A 25,452-nucleotide genomic window follows, 5' to 3' on the forward strand; every position below is an offset into this window, starting at 1 on the left:
AATTAAAAAATAATAACCAGAACCAAAAAACACAGAAGTCTTCCAACTAGTATATAAGGAAGGAATTAATACCACTACTCCGTGATAACTATGAATATCTCTAGACAATAATCAGTAAATACCAGTAACATACAGAAAAGATCTTATACACCTCCTGATATACAATGCCACCTACAAAGTTCATGACTCTTGCATTTCCCTCTTTCTCACAAAAGAAAAAAGAAAAGAAAAGATAGAAACAGAACTGAATCTCTCTATCTAGTTATCAATTCACAAGAAATATGAGGGAAAGTGGAACATGGTAAAGAACAAAATGGAGATACAGTCAGCAAATCCAAATAGTGAGAAACAAAACCCTTACTTGGTCAACATTTAAAACAGCAAGGGCAGGGGCACCTGGGTGGCTCAGTCAGTTGAGGCTCCAACCAACTCTTGACTTTGGCATGGGTCACGACCTCGTGGTGGTGAGACTTTGCCCCAAGTAGGGCTCCTCCAACAGGGCGTGGAGCCTGGTTAAGATTCTCTCTCTTCCTCTGCCCCTCCGCTGCTTGGAGAGTGAGGGCACGTGCGTGAGCCCTATCTCTCAAAAAACATTAAATAAAATCTTTAAAAAAAAAAAAAAAGGAAAAAAAATAGCAGGGGGGAAAGAAGGTAGATAAAGAAAGAAAAAGAAAAGCCTTTATTTTCCCCTGTAACCACCCAAATCACTTGGTACCATTTCCTGAAAAGATCACCCTTCGTCCACCCTTCCTGAAAAGACTTCTAGATTGCAGTGGTTCCTTCATCAAATATCAAGTTGTATTATATATGTGGGTTGTTCTGGCTTTTCTATTCTGTTTCACTTATTTCTCAATCCACTTATTAGTACAATCATGTTTTAATTATTGAAACTATATAAAATATGTTGATATCGAATGATATAAATCTCTAACACTTTTTGTTCTTCAAGACTGACTTTGTCAATGGTTCTCAAACTTTCTGATCTCAAGATCTCTTTATATTCCTAAAAAAAAATCATTGAAGACCTCAAAGGACATTTGCCTTTGTGAATTACATAAATCAATATTTACCATGTTAGAAATTTAAAATGAGAAAAAATTAACATTTACTAATTTATTTAAGATAAAAACAAATATTAGCAAGTATTTGTTATGAACAATTATTATATTTTCCATAACACTTTTAATGAGAACACTTTTAATGAGTGGCACTCTTTTCATTTTTGCCTATCTCTTCAATGTGTTGCTTAACAGACGGCTAGATTTTCAGGTTCACTTCATTTTCAAAATGTATCCATCAAACCCTCAAGTCTGAGTAGCCACAGTTTGTCTTTCAGTGGTTATTTCAAGTAATTCTGGTGCTCTATGAAAAAGCAGGTCATTTGGCTCATATTTCAAAAACTATCCTGAGATTTTTTCTCAAGATAACTATCACACTTTTGAACATAATAGAAGTGGTTTACGTGTATTTCCCATTTCATCATGCAGAATGTTAAAGAGACATGTAATCTCTTGAAATATGGCAGAGGTGACGGTTACACAACATTGTCACTGTATTGAATGCCAGTGAACTAGACCTTCTACACTTCACAGTGGTTAATCTGATGTATGAATTTTTCAGTTTTTTTAAGACATGAGGGATTAAGATTTATTAAAATAATAAATTGTGCCATTTTGTCAAGAACATTCTTTTTTTGTTTAAATGTTTATTTTACTTATCTTGAGAGAGAAAGAGAGAGAGCACGCAAGCGGGGGAGGCACACAGAGAGAGGAAGAGAGAGAACTCCAAGTTGGTTCCACACTGTCAGCACAAAGCCTTAAGTGGGGCTCAATCCCATTAACTGTGAGATCATGACCTAGGCTAAAATCAAGAGTTGGAAGCTTGAACACTGAATCACCCAGGCATCCCTTGTCAAGAACATTCTTGGGGCGCCTGGGTGGCTCAGTCATTTAAGCGTCTGACCAGCTCAGGTCTGTGAGTTTGAGCCCATCAATGGGCTCTGTGCTGACAGCTTGGAGCCTGGAGCCTGCTTTGGATTCTGAATTTCCCTCTCTCTCTGCCCCTCCCTCACTCATGTTCTGTCTCTGTCTCAAAAACATTAAAAAAAAAATTTTTTTTTAAAGGATATTCTTAAGTGGAACTTGTCATTTTGGTTTTTGCTTTACTACAAATTCACAAAGATGAAGAATACAGTGATGACTACCACAATTTAGTGCTACTGACTTGACTCACACTAAGTTTACCCACCACTGCTTTTGCAAGACCAACACAGGGAAAAGGTGAGTAACATGTTACTACTGTTATGAACCAGTTTTGATTTCACAAAGCCCCTGAGAGCGTCTAAGGGACACTCAGAAGTCCACAAACCATGCTTTGAAAACACTTTGTTTTCACTATTCTTGGTTCTTTCTATTCTCATAAGTTCTGGAATCAATTTCTCAATTCTCAATTTACACAGACACACACTTGCTGAGCTTTTCTTTAGAACAGTATTGAATCTTTAGATCAATTTGGGGAAAGCTGACATATTGTCATGCATTCACTTATCCTGCATTTACTTAAGCCAAATTCCTTCAGCAATCCTTTGTAGTTTCTATCTGGAGTTTTTATAGATCTTTCCCCTTTTCTTATACATCTTTCTTTAGATTTATTCTAGGTGTTTGATGCTTTTCAATGAAATTGTAAATGGTAAATCTTTTAAAACTTAGTTTTCTAATTGAGGGCTCTTCACACCATATACATAACACAGACTTAAATACAAAGGTGAGGTCCTGGCGGGCTCAGCTGATGAGCATGTGACTCTTGATCTCTGGGTCATGAGCTCAGGCCCCATGTTGGGTGCAGAACTTACTTTAAAAAAATGGTTAGGGACACCTGGATGGCTCAGTGAGACATCCAACTTCAGCTCAGGTCATGATCTAGCGGTTCCTGAATTCGAGCCCTGCGTTGGACTCTGTGCTGACTGCTTGGAGCCTGGAGCCTGCTTCAGATTCTGTCTCTCCCTCTCTCTTTGCCCCTCCTCTGCTTTTGTATGCTCCCTTTCTCTCTCCCTCCCTCTCTCTCAAATATTAAAAAAATTTTTTTAATGATTAAAAAAATACAGAAGGTGAAACAGCAAAATTTCAAGAAAACATAGGAAAGTACCTTCATGATCACAGGAAATTTTTGCCTATTCCATGGAGGTGACACTTTGTTTTTGAATGAGCGCTCTTTCTCAGTGACAAAGTATTCTTACTCTAGTTTCATTCTGCTCCTTCATGTATATCAAACTTCTCAGGCATGTCTGTCAGCTTCTCAAGAAAGGAATTTTTCCAGCCTTTATTTAATTGTCCTCCCCTCCTCCTGCTGTTTCATTGTTTCTTTTCCAATCACATTTCTCAAATATTTAAAAACAAACCAACCAACCTAGAAAGAGCAAAGATGACACCAAGGGTGCTGAAGAATAAGCATCACTTAATGAGAGAAACACACAAGTAATGCGGTGCCTCTGCCATTCCACATCTGTTCCAGCAGCACGCAGCCAAAATGCAACGAACACAGGGAAGAACAGAAAAGAAAACTGTGCTGAGGATGCACCAAAACGTCAGTGCTGCTGAATGGATAACCACAGGCATGAGTGCGTGTGTGTGTTTGATACAGAGTGAATCTTTTCCTGTATCTGACGTTTCAAAAAAAAATTATAATTCTTTCATTATCAGAAAATAACCAACAAAAGTTTATTTTTAAATTTTAATATGCAGGAAGGCTGAAGGAACAACAAAATGGGACTATTCATAATATATTGTGGTGGGAATATAAACTGACAATAATTTATAAAATATTTTTTAATGTTTATTTATTTTTGAGAGACAGAGAGAAAGAAAGAGCGTGCAAGCGGAGGAGGCACAGAAAGTAAGGGAGACACAGAATCAAGTGCAGGCTGCAGGCTCTGAGCTCCCAATCAGTAGATTTCCATCTATTCTGTCTTCATCAGAATCAGCCATGTTGTCAGGAAGGAAGGGGATTAAACATGAATGCAAAATGGCATTTTCCTGATCTAATGTCCAAATCTGCAAATTTTGAAATAAACTTCTACCCATTATATGTCTAATGTGTTTTCATTTAAAAAAAAAATGGAAATGTAGAAAACCATAAAGAAGAAAGTTGCTTGCATTTTCTGGTATTAAAATAAATCTGAAATCTATCAAATACCAAATTCTTATTTACATTCATGATGTAGATACATGCTCACTAAATGAAAATGATCTCATTTATTCACAGAGTAAAGATCACTGAGTAAATAAAATAAAACAATTCTTCAATAAACAAATCAGTATATATATCTCTCTACAAACTTGCATCAAGAACTCTGGTTAAATAAAATCCCAAAAATAGAACTGTTAGATCAAAGGCTGTGTACACATTACAATCTGATGTTTCTGATTATACTGACACTTGAATACAGGAGAGTTATTTATCTGTTTCCCTACCTTATCAACAACAGATATTAAGACAAGAACTATGGTCTTCCATCCCCCAAATAACTCTTGTTTGCTAGAAACTTCCATTCTCCCTTTCTTGTGGTTGCTATATACTCCTCATAAATTCACTTTATTCAGTGACAGTGCGTACACAAAAACAATTTCCTACCCTCCACTGGCTAGCCCTCCTGGTAAAAGCTTGACGTTGACTCTGAGTAACTCACTCTTCCCCCAAGAATCCCGAGCAACCTGTGATTCCTTCCATACATACATCTTTAACTCTCATGAAAGGAGAGGGCACACAATCTAAAGTTTCATTTATGATAAATAATAATTAAGAAGAGATCATTCTACTATCTGTTGATGATTTTCATTTCCTTAAAGTTAACAAAGTTAAATAACTATGCAAGCTTCAAATTCTGACTGACTATTCTGTGCTGTGTTCTGCGGTAGGCAGGAAAAAGATAAAAATCCCAACCTTCAAAAATCTAACACTCTGGGGCGCCTGGGTGACTCAGTCAGTTAAGCATGCGACTCGATTTCAGCTCAGGTCACAATCTCAGGGTTCATGAGATCAAGCCATGTGCTGGGCTCTGCATTGTCAATGCTTACGTCCTCTCTCTCCCTTGCTCTCTGCCCCTCTTCCACTCTCTCTCTCAAAATAAGTAAACTTTCAAAAAGGAAAAGCAATCTTATACTCTAAGACGATGTCCAGACAAATCTAGACAAATCATCCCTAAGCCACAAGATTTTTATCAGCTGCTCAAGATACTTGTTCAATTGAATTAAGAAAGCTCTTCATTTTGGAGGTGAGGAGACCATGCAGAAGCAACAGGGTATCACATAAACCACTACAAATTGTGGCTATGGCCAGTCTTCCACAGAACAATATGGTGATTATGAAGATGGTGATGATTATATTCTGGAATCCTGACCTAAAATTTGTTTAAAAGGACAAGAACATAAGGCTTTCTCTAAAGCACCTGCCCTTAAGGGACTGCTTGAACACTATGTGACTTATCCTACGCTGACAACACATTTAGGTTCTGGAATAAGTTCTCTAGACTTCTTAAAAAGCATAGTCAAGGGGTGCCTTGGTGGCTCAGTCAATTAAGCGTACAGCTTTGGCTCAGGTCATGATCTCACAGTTTGTGGGTTTGAGCCCTGCATCGGGTTATGTGCTGACTGCTAGCTCAGAGCCTAGAGCCTGCTTCAGATTCTGTGTCTCCCTCTCTCTCTGACCCTCCCCTGATCACACTGTCTCTCTCTCTCTCGCTTTCTCTCTCAATAAAAAGCATTAAAAAAAATTTTTTTTTAAAAAGCATAGTCAAAGGGCACCTGGGTGGCTCAGTCGGTTAAGCGTCCAACTTTGGCTCAGGTCATGATCTCATGGTTTGTGGGTTCGGGCCCCGTGTCAGGCTCTGTGCTGACAGCTAGCTCAGAGCCTGGAGCCTGTCTTCAGATTCTGTGTCTCCTCCTCTCTCTGAGCCTTCCCTGCTCACACTGTCTCTCAAAAATAAATTAAAAACATTAAAAAAACAACAACAACATAGTCAAGGGTTAAGCAGTGAGGCAGACAAGATCCTTAAGATGCTCGGAATGAGGGCCAGGTCTGCAACACAGAAATAATGGTTTCTCTAACTCCACTCACTTTTATCACAAGACAGACTTAAAGAACAAATCATCAGGTCCGAAGCCCTTACTACAGGAAAAATTTGAGGCCAATAATCAACAGGTACCTAAGAAAATGCTTTTAAGACACAATGAAGCATAACTTCAAAGGCTGTGATCCAGATCCCCAAGGCTGGCAAACAGGTAAGGACTGGCTCTTTTTAAATGATAACTACCTGCACCAGAGGCTTGGAAGAGGCATTAATCATTACATGTACAATGCTGTAATTAACAGCTTATAAAAAGCCAAGCTCTTTGTGTTCAGGATGTGGAAAAATGGACACTGGACCATATATGAGACACATCCATAAACCGACACACCCAAACAAGCAGGCAGTTCCTATTTGCCACTATTGTATCTAGCAACCTAGCATCAGCATCATCTTTTAGTGTAACAGTACCATCTATATAATAACTTAGTTTTTAATTTAGTTCTGTACATTTGACTTGATCATAGAAAAATTATGTGAAAAAATAAAATATCAAAGAGCCTACCTATCCAACAAGTAACTCAATAGCTTTCTATTTCTGATGCTTTTTAGCACTTACAGTCACATACACATCATACGGCTGCCTATCTGCAGCCAGGTGGTCTGGCTTAATTTCTCAATCTACCATGTAAAAGTGGTGAAAATGACAAGTTACTTTATCTTGTTGTGCTTCAGTCTCATCTGTGAAATGGGGATAATAACAGAACCTACGTTATAAGGTGATTATGGAGATTAAATAAAATAAATGTAAAACTGGAATACTATCTGTCACAAAGGTTCAATGAAAGAAATTTTGAAAGCCAAGTTCAATAAATAGGATCTATCCCTTAGACTGAATACAGTATTATATATCCATAACAGGTCTCACAGCTGCCTAACAATTTTATAATGCTTTAGAGTGTTTGTAGCATATAAGCTATTACTAATGACTTAAGGCACTGTGCATATAACATGCTGCCACTCTCCTTACAACGCCCCTCTCCCCGCCTCCCACCAAAGAAGTGTTCCAAAGATATTTTCATTGTTCAAGTCTTATCTAGCTTGCAAACACAAGGTGAATTACTAACTATCCAGAATCGTCCTGGTCCTGGTTTACTCTCCCTCTGCCAGCAGAATCAGAAGGAACAAAGAGTAGTCTCCAAATCACTTTGAAAAGCTTATACTATCCAGTGAGTATTGCTGCTCTCAAACTACAAAAGACCTCAAGAATGTTTGCTCCTACGTTCCATATGGCACTGAGGAAATTCTGGGCACTTGATAATGTCCCTGGAGAATAAAAAGCCAGTATTCACCAAATTACCCCTCTTTGCTGCCAAAGAACAATGGGGCTTCAGTAATTTTCTCCTGTTATAGCAGAAATAGATAGGGCATGACTTCAACATTAGCAAAATGTGAAGATCACTCCAGTGTGTACTTTTCCACACATCACCCTCTGGGCTGGTCAGCATGGCCCCATGCTTTGGCCAGAGACTATCCCTAACCCCTAACATTTCAGCTGTTAGAAAATGAGCTACAGATGAGAAAATGTGGCTCTGAACTACTCCCTCTCAACTGGGGAAAAATAGAAAAAGAAAAGCCTCATCTATTTAATAATTCAAAAAAAAATTACCAGTAAATCTACCCAGTAAACCCCTTGAATTTCTAAGATGGGGACTTCATCTTATGTATCAAGCACTTAGCAAAGGCCTAAATCTAGAATATACTCAGGAAGTATGTTCAACAGTGACTGAATGAATGATTATGTATTCTACATAGTTTCTATGTTCGAGACATGGGTGTCTTGATAATTATATTTCAATATACTCTCTTAGTTCTATGGATGACGAAAAACACAATACTAGTTTTTCCATTCCAAGCAATCTGTTAAAGGAAACATTACTTATAAACAGATCCTAAGCTATCAGGATGGTAAATTAAAAATGTACTTTCGTGTTTTGGGTACATTTTTAAAACCATTTGTCAGATTCGCATTCTGGCAGGATTCTTATGACTAGCCACATTACTTCTTGAGCTTAAAATGAATCCATAGTTCTAACTTCTTCCAATTAAGTAATAAATGCATATGGCTCTCCAACATTATTAGTTATATATGTCTTTAAGAAAATTATGAAATATGTTTTCATGTTCCATCTGTTTGTACAAAAATTAACTTACTTTCCTACTTCTTAAAATACCCCCACTGGTAGGTAAAATCACTGTTTCTATATTACCTGGCCACATTATTTTTTCCAGCACAAGATCTAGTCACACAGAATACACTCACTCTAACCTATCTAAACACTGTGTCCCCTAAAAATCCTAATAAAGCAAGGCTGTGATGTCAACTGCTAAGATCAAGTTATTTCTGAAAAGATTTCAAGCACGAGGGATTCCAGTATTTTTCTCATACATTTTCTGTTTTAGAAAATCTGTGTCCGTTTCTGAAAAGAGAAATATGCACAAAAGTCCTGGGAGCTGGGTATGTGTTGTATGTGTTGCGTGTGTGTGTGTGTGTATGTGTGTGTAATACAAGGACCAAATCACACCTTAAGTAAGTCTCCAAATCTGTCTTCATCTAAAAAAAGACAGATGCAATACCCACACTGAGGGCTAAAAAAGAGGGGCCAATGTTCGAAATAAAGAGTTAATACACTGTATTTCCTTATATAAATGGTTGTTAATACAATCATGATCAGGAGAGAGCTGAATTAAAGAAACAAAGATTGCGAACAAAAGTTGAAATTTCCTTAACATGAAGGGACAAAAACCCCGCATCCCCCACCCGCGCCACCCCTGCACACGGCCACATGCATTTGTTCCCTCTGCATCAAACATGCCCCAGTCTCTCCAACGTTGACTAAATGCCAAGTTTACCTGATCCTGAGGGTCAGTAACTGTCCAACTTCTGAGTTCAAACATTTTGTTAGACAGCCAAGATATTTATACTTGAATTTTACCACTTCCAGTGTGTCCTAAAAGACCCCACCATTCATCCACAGCCTGCCCCCAAACCACAAACCAGGGACAGGATGTTTTCACTTTTGTTTACCATCAAAGCACAGAGCAGACGCAAGGAAGTAGTAAAACATAGAAAGTTTTCCAACCCAGAGTTCCTCAACAGAAAATACAGTCTACAAAGCCAAGAGTCACCTCCCTGGGAACCAAATCTTGTGTTTCAGTTCTGGGATTCTAATGACTGACTCCTTAATGTTCTAGAAACCTGGAGAAGACCAGAATCTCCTAAAATAGTGTTTGCTGGATAGTGTTCTGCAGGATGCTAACAGACACTCAAATCAATTGGGAAAGCTAAAATGGTTACTTTACTTCAAAAACACTTGCAGGGCTTTAATATGGAATCAACATTATAAATTTCGAAGATAAAATTCCATTATGAGGCCTATAGTAAACTGATTTGAGTAAGATCATGAAAGAGCTTGGAAATGCTTCAAAGAAGGCTGTTTTGTATGTCTCCTAATTGTCACACTGCTGAATACTTCACATCGACTTCTCGAAAGCTCTTACCTGATATGTGTTGCCGGCAGAGATTCGTACTGACGCGACAAGAAGAGTTCCCGGTGTTTCAACTGATGTTTCTGTTTGTCGGTCAAGTCCGCCTCAATCGTTGTTTCGGATTCTTCCTCAATTTCTTCTACACAAATAAAATTCAAAGAATGCGTTATTACAAAGCATGTTTTATCTATCTGGGTATTAAGACAGATCACCCTTTCATTCAGTATTTTCTTCAAACCAAAGGATTTTATTATTTTTTACTTTAAATTTACAGCTTTACCTTGTTACTTGAGTTACAACCATAAAATGACATTAATCAGGCCGCCAGCAAAAAAGGACAAAGTCCAATTTAAAAATGGCAAATGGGGGCGCCTGGGTGGCTCAGTCTGTTAAACATCTGACTTTGGCTCGGGTCATGATCTCAGGGTCCGTGAGCTAGAGGCCCGAGGCGGGCTCTGTGATGACAGGTCAGGGCGTGGAGCCTGCTTCGATTCTGTGTGTGGCTCTCTCTGCACCTCCCTCCTTCTCTCCCTCTGTCTTTCTCTCTCTAAAAAATAAACACTGAAAATTTTAAATAAAAATAAATAAAAATGGCAGATGGAACATATGCATGTCCCTCTTCCCCCATAAAAATCACACCAAATAGCAATTAAAATATACAAACATTTCAATGACAGTAAAAATGGAAGCAATAATGGAACAAAAACTTTTGACCAAAAAAGTTTTAGAAGATGGAAAGCACATGCAAACAAAACAAAACAAAAGGTACACACTTAGCCAAGAGAAGGAAGTGACAGTCTATATATGTACAGACAGATGAAAGGGAAGGCAAGCACAAAGTTTGAGGTGCCTTAGCCCTCAAAGATACCAAAAAGTACAGCAAGAAAGAGGAGTGGGCGAGACAAAGCAAGGAGGAAAGGTTGAAAGTCCATCGAAAACACTGTAACTAAATCCCAGAATAATCAGGAAAAAAGAAATAAGATAACACTTTAAATTTGATAACATAAAAGCTCATAGAAGGATTATAAGGTACTATTAAGGTAATCTCCCAGAAATTTCAAAACTAGGACAAAGAAATAAATAAATGAAAATCAAAAGATTTTTAAAAACTAATACTTCGGGGCACCCGGGTGGCTCAGTTGGGTAAGTGTCTGGCTTCGGCTCAGGTCATGACCTCACAGTTCATGAGTTCAAGCCCCTCGCTGGGCTCTCTGCTGACAGCTCTGAGCCTGGAGCCTGCTTCAGGTTCTGTCTCCCTCTCTCTCTGTCCCTGCCCCACTCATGCTCTGTCTCTCCATCTCAAAAATGAATAAAACATTAAAAAAAAAACCCACTAAAAGATACTTCATAAAGTCCAACATCCCAGGAATAAAATTTCCAGACAGAAACCACAGGAAAACACATTTCTTTATCTCTTTTGGTAGGGAGAGGGTGTGGGGGAAGACTTATTAAAAAAAAAGAAAGATTCAAGAACATTTCCCCTTATTGTGGAAGAGGAGCGTCCAGACTGAAATTCTGGCACACTTTTTTTTTTTTAATGTTTATTTTTGAGAGAGACAGAGCATAAGCAGGGAGGGGCAAAGTGAGGGAGACACAGAATCTGAAGCAGGCTCCAGGCTCCGAGCTGTCAGCACAGACACCAATGCGGGGCTCTGAGCCAAAGTCAGATGCTTAACCAACTGAGCCACCCAGGTACCCCCACACTTAATTTTTTTAAGTGCTAACATAAGATCTCGAACATTTACAGAAAAGAAATCTAGGTCACAGGCAAAGAAACTAGAATCAGAGTGGAACTATAGAAAGAGAAAGTGTACCCTCGAGCAGGGGAAGGGGGGGGTGAGGAATGGGGAGAACATCCCAAGCAGGCTCCAAACTCCTCAACATGGGGCTCAACCCTGGGATCACGACCTGAGCTAAAATCAAGAGTCGGACACTCAACTGACTGAGCCACCCAGGCATCCCAGAACGGTACAGGTAAACTGTAAATTATCTATCAAGTCCAGAAACAGAGTAAGAATAATCTTTCTTTCATTCAAGCAAGATTTATCAAATGCCCAGACGGGCACTATTTGAGGTACTGGAAACAAGCAGTGAGCAAAAGTTATTGAGAAGCTGGGTTGGAAGCAAGGGACAGGAGACAGCAAAGTTTTACATAAGTTAAAAAAAAAAAAAACTGCATTAGGGACACCTGGGTGGCTCAGTCAGGTAAGCTCCAACTTCAACTCAGGTCATGATCTCATGGCTCATAAATTCAAGCCCCACTTTGGGCTCTGTGCTGACGGCTCAGAGCCTGATGCCTGTCTGTTCCTTCAGAACTCTCTCTTTCTCTCTGTCCCTCCCCAACTCGTGCTCTGGCTTTCAAAAATAAGTAAACATTCAGAAAATAAGAATAAGGACATCTGAGCATCTCCGTTGGTTGGGCTTCCGACTTCAGCTCAGGTCAAATTCTTATGGTTTGTGAGTTTGAGCCCCTCATTGGGCCCTGCACTGATGGCTCAAAGCCTGGAGCCTGCTTCAGATTCTATGTCTCTGTCTGTCTCTGCCCCCCCCCCTCCGCTCGGACTTGGTCTGTCTCGCTCCAAAATAAATACATGTTAAAAAAATTTTTTAATTATAATAATAATAAAAGTTTTAAAACCACATATAATAAATTTTTTCAAGGAGTGCCTAGGTAAGTCAGCCTGTTAGGCTTCTGACTTCAGGTCAGGTCATAATCTCGCGGTTTGTGAGCTGGAGCCTCACATCGGGCTCTACGCTCTATGCTGACAGTTCAGAACCTGGGGCCTGCTTCAGATTCTGTGTCTCCCTCCTTCTCTCTGCCCCTCTTCTGCTGCCCCTCTCTTGCTCACGTTCTGTCTCTCTCTCTCTCTCTCTCTAAAAAATAAATATTAAAAACGAAAATTTTTAAAGAAAAAAAATGACCACACGTCATCTATAGATATAATTCCAAATAATTTTAGATTTAAATTTCTTAGATATTAAATTTCTTAATATTATCTCTCAGGGCTCACAAATCCTCTGCAGTCTTACCTGGACGAGACTGTGGGAACACCAGGGGCACTGAGGACTCAGACAATGATATTACTGGATGGGGGTGGGGATGGGGGTTGCTCTTCACACAGGAAGAGCTTCATTCAGTTTAGGACTCTGAGGCCTTGATTTCGGGACACTATTGGGCAACACCCCAAGGGACACAAAGAAATATACACACATGTGTTATATTCCTCTCTCTTCTTCTAAATTCTTATTTGTGGACCCAGAACCACAAGAGATCTTATCACATATAATTCTCCAGCTAGAGCAGAGCTTTTCAACTGCATGAGAATAATGAATAGGCTAAGCATCAGATCTTTTCTACAATACTTTCAAACTTTTAAAACTCTTTAATTGAAAATGAACCTGAAAAACTGATTTAGAAAAAGACTCACCGAAGCTCAAAAAAAAAGACTAAAATGATTTTAAATTCTTTGAATATTCTTTTTAATGAACTACTCAAAGAGAAACACAGCCCTAAAAGAGCCATTTGCTTGCATAGACATTTACCAGTGGAAATCAATGAAGTTATTGCTGCATTAGCACTATCAGCAAAAGCAAATACCACATATAAAATTATATTCTTTACTTAATGAGGATTTGATAAATTGTTTTTCTGTAAAACGCAAGCTAACTGAATTCTAATGTGTACCCTGTGCAGCTAAAACCACAACAAACACTACCAATAACAGCAGCAAATCTTATTCTCTTATATAACCTCCTGGTGCAGCATGACAAGGACTAGAATCTCTTTAACTTACAGCCATGACAAAAACAGAAATCGCCACAACAATACCTAAAAGTCACCTTTTGAAATGTACTTAAATTTCATTTACATATTTTTACAAATTTACATTGGCTTCTGAACAGGAATGATTCTAATGCTATTAACAACCTAAAGACGCTGAACAGTCACAATGGCAAAACTTGCATTCAGACAATGAAAAAAGTATAAAAGACCTAATATAATTATCATCAGAAATTGGGCACATGGTAATATATTCATAATTTTTAAAAACCATTCTACTAAGCTTGATGGAACATCAAATTTGCTACTTTCTAACAGTTATTAAAGTATAAGTCCCGTACTCTATACAGTGATAGGAGACTGATACCAAATTATTTACTATACTTTCTTTACAGTTGGGAAACTTTCTGTACAGTTCATTAGCAATAAGGCACTGACTAGAAGCACAGAGGGGAGAGAAACAGTACGGAAGGAAACTGTACAACGAGATTGTATAAAGTCTCTATACTTAATACTGTATCTTCTGGGATGTCTGGGTGGCTCAATAGGCATCCAACTCTTGATTTTGACTCAGGTCATGATCCCATGGTTTGTGAGTTGCGTGTTAGGCTCCATGCTGATAGCACAGTGCCTGCTTGGTATTCTCTCTCTCTCTCTGCCCTTCACCCCCTCTCACACATGCTGGCTCTCTCTCTCTCTCAAAATAAATAAATAAACTTAAAAAAATACTAATATCTTCTGTTTTAGTAGTATGGGCCACATAATGCACAACCCGCCAAGGCTCTTACAAATTTCAAAGTTTTAGACTGCAGTATGAGAAAGGGGCTATGGCCAAAAATCTTAGCAAGGCTAATTACACATGCAGGCTGAGAAGGGATGGGACAGTGAGTACTAACAGTGTCCAAGAAGTGGGAAACAGTCCAGAGCACCAGAACATCCACCAGACTGAGATCAGCCTTCTCAGCAGTAGGTTACAATCAGGAACTTGAGTAAAGCTTTAGAGAATGGGCATGTGATATGTACAAGACCAGAGCCAGCCACTGATGAATTTAGGTATCTGAACAAGGGACAGAATGGAGGGAAGGAGTAGCTATTACTGATTCTAGGTACTTCTGGACTTGAAATTGGGTGTTTCTCAGAATAGATTAGCATTCTAATTCCTACTGGTTAGTTGGGAGGAATGAAGGGGGAAGTAGACAGAAGGAGAGTCCTCCAAAGGTTTTTCCCAAGCTTCCTAAGGTCTCTGTTTTAATGGAATATCAGCCCACAATGATAAGATGTTAGCTGGTACAGACCGTACAGAAAAGCAGGTGGTTAAAAATTTGTCTGTAGATACATTTAACAAGTACCCAAATGTTTGAAGACATATTATTGGGGCTAAAAATAGCTCAGTATTGATGTAACTCGTTTGCCCAGTAAGAAATAAAAATCTGAAAAAGGAATAAGCAAGTTGAGTAAAATTAGAAGGATTTCTGTGACAATTGAGATTTCAGGAATCGATCAGAAGGAAGAAAAACAGTTTGGCAAACAATTAGTAAAGAAAAATGAGTTATATTTCCATCATTAGCAATGAAAAATCCAAAACTGAAATTAAGAAAACAATTTCATTTCCAATGGCACAATAGGGGGGAAAATACTTAGAAGAAGATTTAACAAAGGACAAAACTTGTATACTAAACACCACAAAACACTGCTGAAAGAAATCAAACAATAAATGGAAAGACTATGTTCAGACTGAATAACTTCATATGATTAAATGGCAATTGTCCCTAAATTGGTCTACAGATTCAATGCAACCTCTACCAAAATTCCAACTGTCTTTTCACAAAAATTGACCCAACTAACCTTAAAATTCATATGCACATATAAGTAACCCACAATACCTAAATTAATTTTAAAAAAGAAATTAGAAGAACTTCCACACTTCCAGATTTCAAAGCTACAGCAAGCCAGACAATGTGGTATTAGCATAACGACAGACATATACATCAGAGGAATAGAGAGTCTAGAAATAAGCCCATACATTTATGGTTAATTGATTTTGGACACAAGTATAAAACAATTCATTCGGGGGCACCTAGGTGGCTCAATCAGTTGAGCATCTGATTTCAGTTCAGGGTCATGATCTCACAGTTCCTGAGATTGAGCCTCATGTCGATTCTGCTTTGACAGTGTGGAACCTGCTTAGGATTCTCATTCTCTCTCTCTCTCTCTCTCTCTCTCTCTCTCTCTCTCTCCCCCCCCCCCAATCCCTTCTCTCAAAATAAATAACCATTTTTTATAAAAAGACAATGTGTTGGGGGAAATACTTTTTTTTCTACAAACAACACAAATTGTTTTCTACAAATATCAAACTGGATATGAAGAGTGAAGAAAGAATGAAGTTTCACTCACACCATAAAAAAAAATGAATGCAAAATAAATTAAAGTCCTAATTTAAGAGCTAAAACTATAACACTCTTAGATAAAATACTACCATAGATCTTCATGACTTTAGACTAGGTAATGGGTTCTTTACAATGGCACCCTAAAGCATAAGCAACCAAAAAGATATATATGAATTGGTGTATTAAAATTTTTATACTTAGGGGCGCCTGGATGGCTCAGTCAGTTGGGTGGCCAACTTCAGCTCAGGTCATGATCTCACAGGTTGTGGGTTCAAGCCTCATGTCAGGTTCTGTGCTGACCATTTGCTCAGAGCCTGGAGCCTGCTTCTGATTCTGTGTCTCCCTCTCTCTCTGACCCTCCCCCACTCACACTCTGTCTCTCTCTCTCTCTCTCTCTCTCTCTCTCTCAAAAATAAATAAACAATAAAAAAATTAAAAATTTTTATACTTAAAAGGACACTATCAAGAAACTAGAGATGGGTAGCATGGCTGGCTCATTTGTTAGAGCATGTGACTCCGGATCTTGGGGTTGAGGTCAAGCCCCATGTTGGACACAGAGCTTACTTTAAAAAAAGAAGAGACAATCCACACCACAGAATGGAAGAAAATATTTGCAAGTCGTGTATCTGATAAGTCTAGAATTCAGAATATATAACGAATTCTTAAAACTCAACACTTAAACTCAATTAAATAATGGGCAGAATATTTCAACAGACATTTCTCCAAGAGATACACAAATGGCCCATAAGTAAATGAAAAGATGTTCAACATCATTAGTCACTAGGGAAATGCAAATCAAAATATACTGAGATATTTCAAATCAACAAGGATGACTACAATAAAAAAAATGTAACAAGCATTGGCAAGAATGTGGAAAATTGGAATCTTTGTACATTATTGGTGAGTATGTAAAATGGTGTAGCTGCATTGTTAAAACAGGTTGGCAGTTCCTCATTTTGCTAAACATAGTCACCATAAGCCAAGTATTATTCAGCCATAAAAAGGAATGAAGTGCTGATGATTTATTCTACAACATACATGAACTTTGATACATTAAATAAAACATTATGAAAGTGAAAGACATAAAGGGCCATATATGAATCCATTTATATGAAAGGTCCACAATGAGCAAAGCCACAGAGACAGGAAGTAAATGAGTAGTTGGTAGAGAATGGGTAGAGGGGAAATGGGGGAGTGACTGATAATAGGTATGGGTTTCTTTTCAGAGTGATAAAATGTCCTGGAATTAAATAATGGTTATGGTTGCATGAATTTGTGACTATACTAAAAGCTACCAAATTGTGTACATTTTTTAAAAGATGAATTATAAGGTATGTGAACTATATCGAAAAGAAAAAAAGCCAAACTTGAGGAAAAAGTCAAATAAAATGCAAAGCCACCCGGTTATGCATCAGAATGACCAACACAAAGGGAAAGAGGAACAGCACCGGAAGGACATTCCCTAGGCTTTTAAGAAACGTGGAGCTGTTCCTTCGGCCACATTCATGCCCAGCTGCAGGAAAGGGGATACTCCAGACATCAAGGGAAGGTGCACTGCTCAAAAACCGGTGCCCCACCAACATGACCATGGCAAAACTGAGGAGTCCACAGTGTTGCCCGGTGTGCTGTTGGCACTGTTGTAGATTCGCAAGTTTAGGGCAATCTCTTAACAAGTGAATAAATGTGCATAGTGAGCACAGTAATAAGCACTCTAGGAGCAGAGAGAGCTTCCTGAATCGCGTGAAGGAAAATGATCAGAAGGACACCAAAGAGAAAGGTCCCTGGGTTCACCTGAAGCACTGGCCTGCCCACCCAGAGAAGCGCACTTTGTGAGAACCTGTGGAAAGGGCCCTGAGCTGCTGGAGCCCATTCCCTGGGAACTCATGGCATGATAGCTATTAAAAAAAGAGAGAGACCTCGGGACTGTAAAAAGAAATACATGCGCACACGCACACACACAATGCAAAAGGCCAAACACATAGATAAATTTCAGTACAGTCATGCTATGAAATTCTATTTAGTAGCTAAAAATGCATGAGTGAATCCAAGTACGAACATGCATGGATCTCAAAAACTTGATGGTGAGCAAAAAAGCAATCTAGAGAAGGATACATATGTACGATAAAAAACAGTGCTCTATAAAACTATACACATGTAAAGCAAAAATATAAAAACATGAATGGAAAAAACACACCAAGTTAAGACATCAATTCACCTACACAGAAACTAGAAAGGGAATGGGGTTGGGGAGGGATACACATGACGCTCTAAGAATCTGAAGCAAATATGTTAAAATATTAAGAGAAGACAACACTGGTTGGTAGATTCATAATTAGCACGACATTATTACCTCTTTTCTGCTTCCTAAAAATAGTTCAAATTAAAAAGTAAATAGGACCCAACAGAAGGGTCCTTTTCCCTGTACCAAAACTCTAATCCAGGTTAAGCTCTATTTTTTTCCTTCAGGGCAACAACAACTACAGTTGATAATCTTTCTCTTTTTTAATGTTTATTTATTTTTGAGAGAGTGTGAGCAGCGGAGGGGCAGAGAGAGAGGGAGATGCAGAATCCAAAGTACACTCCAGACTCTGAGCTGTCAGCACAGAGTCTGACACAGGGCTCAAACCCACAAACCAAGAGATCATGACCTGAGCCAAATCTGACACTTAACCAACTGAGCCACCTAGACATGCTGATAATCATTTCTTTAACCTGTAACTTTCTTTTCTTCATCTTTATCACCTTGAAAAAATATAAATTTCAACTGGCATTAACCAATTTCTGGAAAATATGCAAATAAATATACATATTTATAAATATTAAATATACAAATAAATTTTGGTTTTCAAAATTCAAAAAGAAAGAGAGCAAAACAGAAAAACAGGGCGGCCTGGGAGATCAAAATCAGGCAGGAACTAAGAGTCGAATGCTTTTATAAAGAAATGTTCGGTCAGTTAAGCATCCAGCTTTCGGCTCAGGTCATGGTCTCGCAGTTTCTGAGTTCGAGCCCCATGTCAGACTCTGTACTGACAGCTCGGAGCCTGCTTCAGATTCTGTGTCTCCCTCTCTCTCTGCTCCTCCCCTGCTCGTGCTGTCTCTCGCTCGCTCTCTCTCAAAAATAAGTAAACATTAAAAAATTTTTTTTCATTTTAATGCATGAGGGGCCCCGGTTGGTTAGACGTCTGACTCTTGATTTTGGCTCAGGTCATGCTCTCACAGTTTGTCGGGCTCTGTGCCAACTCTGGAGCCTAGTTGAGATCCTTTCTCTTTCTCTCTCTTTTCTGCCCCTCTCTCCTGTTTGCTCTCTTTCTCTAAATAAATAAATAAATAAATAAATAAATAAATAAATAAATAAATAAATAAAATAAGAGGGGCGCCTGAATGGCTCAGTCAGTTGAGCGTCTGACTTCAGCTCAGGTTGCAATCTCACAGTTCATGGGTTCGGGTCCCGTGTCGGGCTCTGTGCTGACAGCTAAAAGCCTGCTTCGGATTCTGTGTTTCTTTCTCTCTCTGCCCCTCCCCCATTCACGCTCCTCTCTCTTTCTCTCAATAAAAAATAGATGTAAAAAAATTTTTTTTTAATGCATGATATAAATAAGGGAGAATACTGGGGCGAATGAAAAGTTAGCAAAAGTAAGAAGATCGAATGTAAAGCTGGAAGAAGCCTCTGAGATTATGGTGCCTGATCTGTTCACACTTTTGCCAGTCTCCATGTGGCAGAATCCCCTGCTCTTTGCCACAAGGCAGCCCCCACATAAGCTCATGTACCTGTCACAGAATGCCTTGCACTATAGGCATCCGATTTAGTCCCTTGAGAACAAAGCTGGGCCATTTATCTTTATATTCGTGCTCTTTTACTCGTGGAGATTCATGAAATGGCCACAAGAGACTAGGTAAGAATTCTCAGGGAACACGTCAGTGGCCGCAAGGATAGATGGCACAGAGTTAAGTCATGAACACTACACAGAGTAACTATAAACAAGTTTCTGTTCAAGGGGCTCCACTTCGCACAATTCTTTTAAGATCTAACAGGGGGGTGGGAGATCTGTCTTCAGAGTCACACCTGAGTTCAAAGCCTAGTAACACATGTTCCCAGTTATGTGTCCTGGGGCAAATTATCTACTCTTTGTAATCCTCAGTTTCTTTATCTGTAAAATGTGTACATAATTTCTCCTCCCTCATAAAGTTACTGTGAGGACTGAGATAATGCACATAAATTGCTTAGCACAATGTCTAACACTTAGATTTTTTTAAACTGCTATTTATATATATGTGTGTATATATATGCATATATACACACATATATATATAGTAATAGCAGTTTAATATATATACACACACATATATATATACACACACATATATATATATTGCTACTATTTTTTGGGTTTTTTTACTTTTTGTTTTTTTATTATTATTATTTTTGAAGAAAGAGAGGCAGAGGGAGATGGAAAAGGAGAGAATCTTAAGTGGGCTCCATACCCAGCGTGAAACCCGACACACTGCTTGATCTCACGACTGTGAGATCACGACCTAAGTCAAAGATGGATGCTCAACCAACTGAATCGCCCAGGTGCCCCTGTTATTACTCTTTCTTAAATGAATTTTAATATATTTTAATATAATCTTTGACATTTGGAAAACAATTCTTGTATTCTAAAATAAGGTTCTGGGTGGCTCAGTTCATTGAGCATCCGACTTCGGCTCAGATCATAATCACAGTTCACGGGCACCGAGCCCCCTCTGGATCCTCTGTCCCCATTTCTCTCTGCCCCTTCCCCACTTGTACTTGCTCTCTCAAAATAAAAACATAAACTTTAAAAAATAAGTCAATAAAATAAAGGTTCCTAATTAAGAAGGCAAATCATACTAAAATAAAAACAAATTAAAAATCTGTTTTCACTTTTTTAAAAGATCTTATTTTTACATAATCTCTACTGTTTTTAAGCTTTTTAGTCTCAGAACAACTCATACTCTTAAATCCTATCTAAGACCTCAAAGAGCTTTTGTTCATATGCATTATATCTACCAATACTGCATTAGAAACTAAAATGAAGGAAAAAAATTTTTTTCTGAGGGAACCAGAGAGAAAATGCCTGTGCAAGAGTAGGGGATGCGCAGAGAGTGGGGGACAGCAGATGCAAAGTGTGCCCTACACTGACTGCAGCGAGCTTGTTGTGGGGCTTGAACTCACAAACTCATGACCTGAACCGAACAAAGTCAGATGCTTAATGGACTGTACTACCCAGGCACCCCTCAAATTAAGAAATTTTCAAAACACAAGAAATCACAAGCACGCAGTCCACATTACCATGAGAGTGAAGGTGCCATTGCGTGTTGTGTAGCCTCTGGGAAACCTCAGTGATACACTCATGAGGGAGTTAGCGGAACAATTAAATGACAGCTATTGTTATTATGAAAATTCTGTCCTCCAGACCTCCCTGAAAGGTTTCAGGAATGACTGACCTCTGCAAAAAGAATTATTAACTGAAGTCTAACCTGAAAAGAAAAGTAAAAACTGCCTGAAGCAGAGGTGTTTTTTTTTTAACTGTACTGGGTTTAAGAAACCTGCTACAAATTTCGTCTTCCCGTTGTATGATAGAATGACTCATAAGCTGCTCTACAGCAAGTTAGGATCCCATCAGAAATCTAAGCTATTTCTGCTTTACATTTATTTATTCAAAGAACACTGCATCTGGCAAAGGCTGCCCAATCTTATAATATATTCAGAGTCCATCTGGAATTTCATACAGCCTTAACATGCCACCATGCATTTTCCCACTTGCTATCAATTTTTAAATTTAAGTAACAAAACAAAAGGATTAGAAGTAACCAAATTTTCCAGGACCGCCAGACCACCATCCACTCCAAATCATTATGGACACAGAAGTCATCATCTTCCTGCAACGCAATTCACTTTTCTCCTCTACTTTGATTAAAAGAACAAAAAACAAAACACAAAAACTCCACCACTGGAATCAAAGCTCAGCGTTCATGGTTGAAAAATCTAATGATCAATCTTGTCATATGTTTGACCTATTCACCTCCTAATCCCACCCTTTTCCTGGCCAAAAAAAGAAAGAAAGAAAATTTATTGATGTGCCTACCAGTGTGTTCTGAGGCTATCTGTGAGGAAGACATAAAAGTCCTGCCCTGATATGGGGCACCTTGGTGGCTCAGTTGGCTGAGTGTCTAACACTTAATTTTGGCTCAGGTCATGATCTCGTGGCTCCGGAGCTCAAGCCCCACGTTGGACTCTGAGCTAACAGTGAGGAGTCTGACTGGAATTCTCTATCTCCTTCTCTCTCTGACCATCCCCAGCTCAGGCTCTCTCTTCTCTCTCAAAATAAATAAACTTATTTTAAAAAGTCCTTCCCGGATAGTTTATAGTTGACCCAGGATCACAGATAAACATGTATTATTTCAAGTGTGGTAAGTATTATAAACTTCTGTAGGGTGCTCCAGAAGTATGACACAGGAAACGGCTGTCACCTGAGGGGCCAGCAGAGCCTTCTGTGAATAAACACAGCTTAAGTAAGACCTGAAGGAAAAACAGGGTTGGGGGTGGGTGGGTCCCCATCTTTATAAATTAGATAATACATGATTGCAGAAGGCTGGCCCAGGCCTTATCTGTACTTAAGCTTGGCTAGATCATGAGAATTTCCCGCTTCTACCACCACCTTCACATCCTGCTGACTAAATCAGTGGAGAACCTCATTTAGGGTGCCCCAAACTGTCCTGGTTTTAAAACTGAAAGTTCTCGGTTCAGGGAACCCCTCAGGACAGTTGGTCACTTTAGCCCTCATTTTATTCAACCTGAGTATGACCCTTTGGCCTAATAAAACTGATGGTCCCATAATGGTGAAAATTTTAAGACTAAAAATACCAAATCTCATTAAGAATGTACACCAACCAGAATTCCCATACATTAACAAACAAAGTAAAAGTTGGCTGGACCACTTTGGGAAATTTTCTGGTAATACTTACTGAAATAAATTTGTACCTACCCCATAAACCAACAATTCCATTCCTAGGTATTTACCCAAAAGTAAAGAGAGTTTAAATAGACCAAAAGACTTGTACAAGATGTTCCTAGCAGCTTTTTCATAAGAACCTCAAACTGGACACCACTCAGATGCCCATCAATAGAAGAAGGAATACTCTTGGGCCAAAGAGAAGAACAAGTGATAACAAGAACACCGATGGACCCTACAGGCAGGGTGCTGAGGGAAAAAGTCAGGCACAAAAGGGCAAATACCGTAGGTAGTCCATCTAGAGGAAGTGAAAAGCTTGGCAAAACTAACAACAGATGGTGGGTAGACATCAGAACAGCGATCACCTGTGGGAGGAGAGGGCAGTATGGACCAGGAACGGGCATAAGGAGTCCAATTAAGGTATTAGAAAGATTCTGTTGCTTGAGCTGAGCAGTAATATGGAGGTCTGTTTTTCTTTTATAATGTGTTATTTATTGTTGAGAGAGAGAAAGAGAGACAGTGTATTCACAAACCGGGGAGAGGCAGAGAAAGAGGGAGATAGAGGATCCGAAGCGGGCTCCATGCTGACACAGAGAGCACGATGTAGGACTCCAACTCACAAACAGTGAGATCGTGACCTGAGTCAAAGTCAGATGCTTAACTGACTAAGCCACCTAGGCACCCCCAGAGCTGAGTACATTTTGTGTACCTAAAAATGTACACATCTGTAGAAAAATTACTCACCTGCACACTTCACCCATTCCACTGTATTTTATATCTTTTACTTAAAACAATTTTTTTAAAGAACTAGGACTTCTGCTTCCACACAAAAAAATTAACAGGGAACAGATCTACCCTCCTATCTGAAACAACCAAAACAATTAAGTTAATAAATAATTTAAATAGCAGACAGCAGACAAAACACATGAAACGTCAGTTTTCTTAACACTGGACCACTGGACATCAGGTGATGAAGAAAAGTAATTCTTGAGAGACAGGAAGCAAACAAGAGATGGGCCCCTAACATTACTTAACTGCCTAAAGAGAACTTCCAGGTAACAGTGGAAGGAGAAGAAACTGAGGCAGAGCCTGGCAGAGTCCCAGAGTTACGGAAACAAAGCTGAGCGACCAGGGAGATGAGAGCAACTGGAGAGCAAAAGACAGAGTACCAGAGAACAGAGAAAACCTGGAGACTGCAAGCAGTGATCCTTGATCACAATACCAATCAAAGCACACGAGGAAACTACCAGAAGCCAAGGAAAGAATCATTAGAAAAGAATCAGAAGGAGCGGTGCCCAGTGATCACACAGGGCCATGAAAGGATTTGTTCCCAAACAGCTATAATGGAAAAACTTGTAATTCACAATGTAGAATGCATAGAGTACACAGAAAAGTCTTGCCTAAGGAATGGGGAACAATTAAACCTTAGATTGAGCTCTGAATGCTCCATGTTCACTTAACAAAGATATGTAAAGTCATAGACACAACAACCAAAATGACCAAACGGTTTCCAAGTCACCTGAGTTCATTCCAGAGCAAAACTCAAGAAGATTTACAGGAGTATGAAAACACTCAGGACACAAAAAAGTAAAATTTACCATGTCTACCACACACCTAGTAGAAGGCCTAAATTCAAGACTGCCCGTACCAACTGTGGGCAGAGTGAATGAAACCAAAACTCTCTTACACCACCTATGAGAATATAAAATGTTACAATCACATTGGCAAACAGTTCACCATTTCTTAAAAAGCTAAAAATACCCCTATCACATGGATGAGGCCATTTTACTCCAATCCAAGAGAATGTATGTCTGTAAAAAAAACCTTGTAAACAAATATTCACGGCAACCTGATGTATAGTAGCCCAAATCTGGAACCAAGTGAAATGTCCATCACAGATGAGTGAATAACAAAATAGCAGTACATCCATAAACAAACAGCTACTCAGCAATAAACATGAACAAATCATCAATGCTGAGAGACATACTATGTTCACAGGTCAGAAGACCTAACATGGTTAAAATGTCAGTTCCCCTCAAATTGATTAATGGGTCTAGCACAATCCCAATCAAAATCCCAGCATGCTTTTTGTACAGGTTGACAAACTAATAGTAAAATTCAAATGGAAATGCAAAGGATCTAGGATACAGCTGGAAGAACTCTGAAAAAGAGAAATCAAAGTTGGAAGGCTAACATTACTGGATTTCAAGTATTTAAAAGCAATAGTAATCAAAAGCAGGTTATTGGCAAAAACAGCAACAAAGGGATCAGTGGAACCGAATGGAAAAGCCAGAAATAAAGCCACACATATATGACCAACCGATTTGACAAAGGCACCAAAGCAGTGCAAATGGAGAAAGGACACCGTTCCCACAAATGGTGCTGGAGGAACCAGACATGCGCGCATGCCCTCTGGCCCCCCAAAGAAAGAAACTTAAGTATGGACACCTTGCACTACATATAAAAACTAACTGAAATTGAGACATAACTTAAATGTTAAATCTAAAACTATAGAACTTCTACAATAAAGAAGACTAAATGACAGCAAAGCATGAAAGTACAATTGATTCATACTTTCTGGAAGGCTCTTTGGGAACATGTATTACAAAAAACCTTAAAAGCTGTATACACATGCTTTCTGAATCATTCAAAAAGAAAAAAGACAATTAAAAAAAAGGTATGTTCATGAAAGAGTATTGA

At 38.9% G+C, this 25,452-nt stretch overlaps 1 protein-coding gene across 1 annotated transcript in view; it reads right to left on the minus strand.

The window, feature by feature from the left end:
• MTA3 (metastasis associated 1 family member 3) overlaps positions 1–25,452 on the minus strand; it is a 218,107-nt gene that overhangs the window by 103,197 nt on the left and 89,458 nt on the right. The window contains exon 5 of the mRNA XM_029938546.1: positions 9,623–9,749. Coding sequence (XP_029794406.1) covers positions 9,623–9,749 — 127 coding nt within the window. The remainder of the gene's footprint in view (positions 1–9,622; positions 9,750–25,452) is intronic.

This window comes from Suricata suricatta, chromosome 4 (genome assembly GCF_006229205.1).
Source record: "Suricata suricatta isolate VVHF042 chromosome 4, meerkat_22Aug2017_6uvM2_HiC, whole genome shotgun sequence".
NCBI lineage: Eukaryota > Metazoa > Chordata > Mammalia > Carnivora > Herpestidae > Suricata > Suricata suricatta.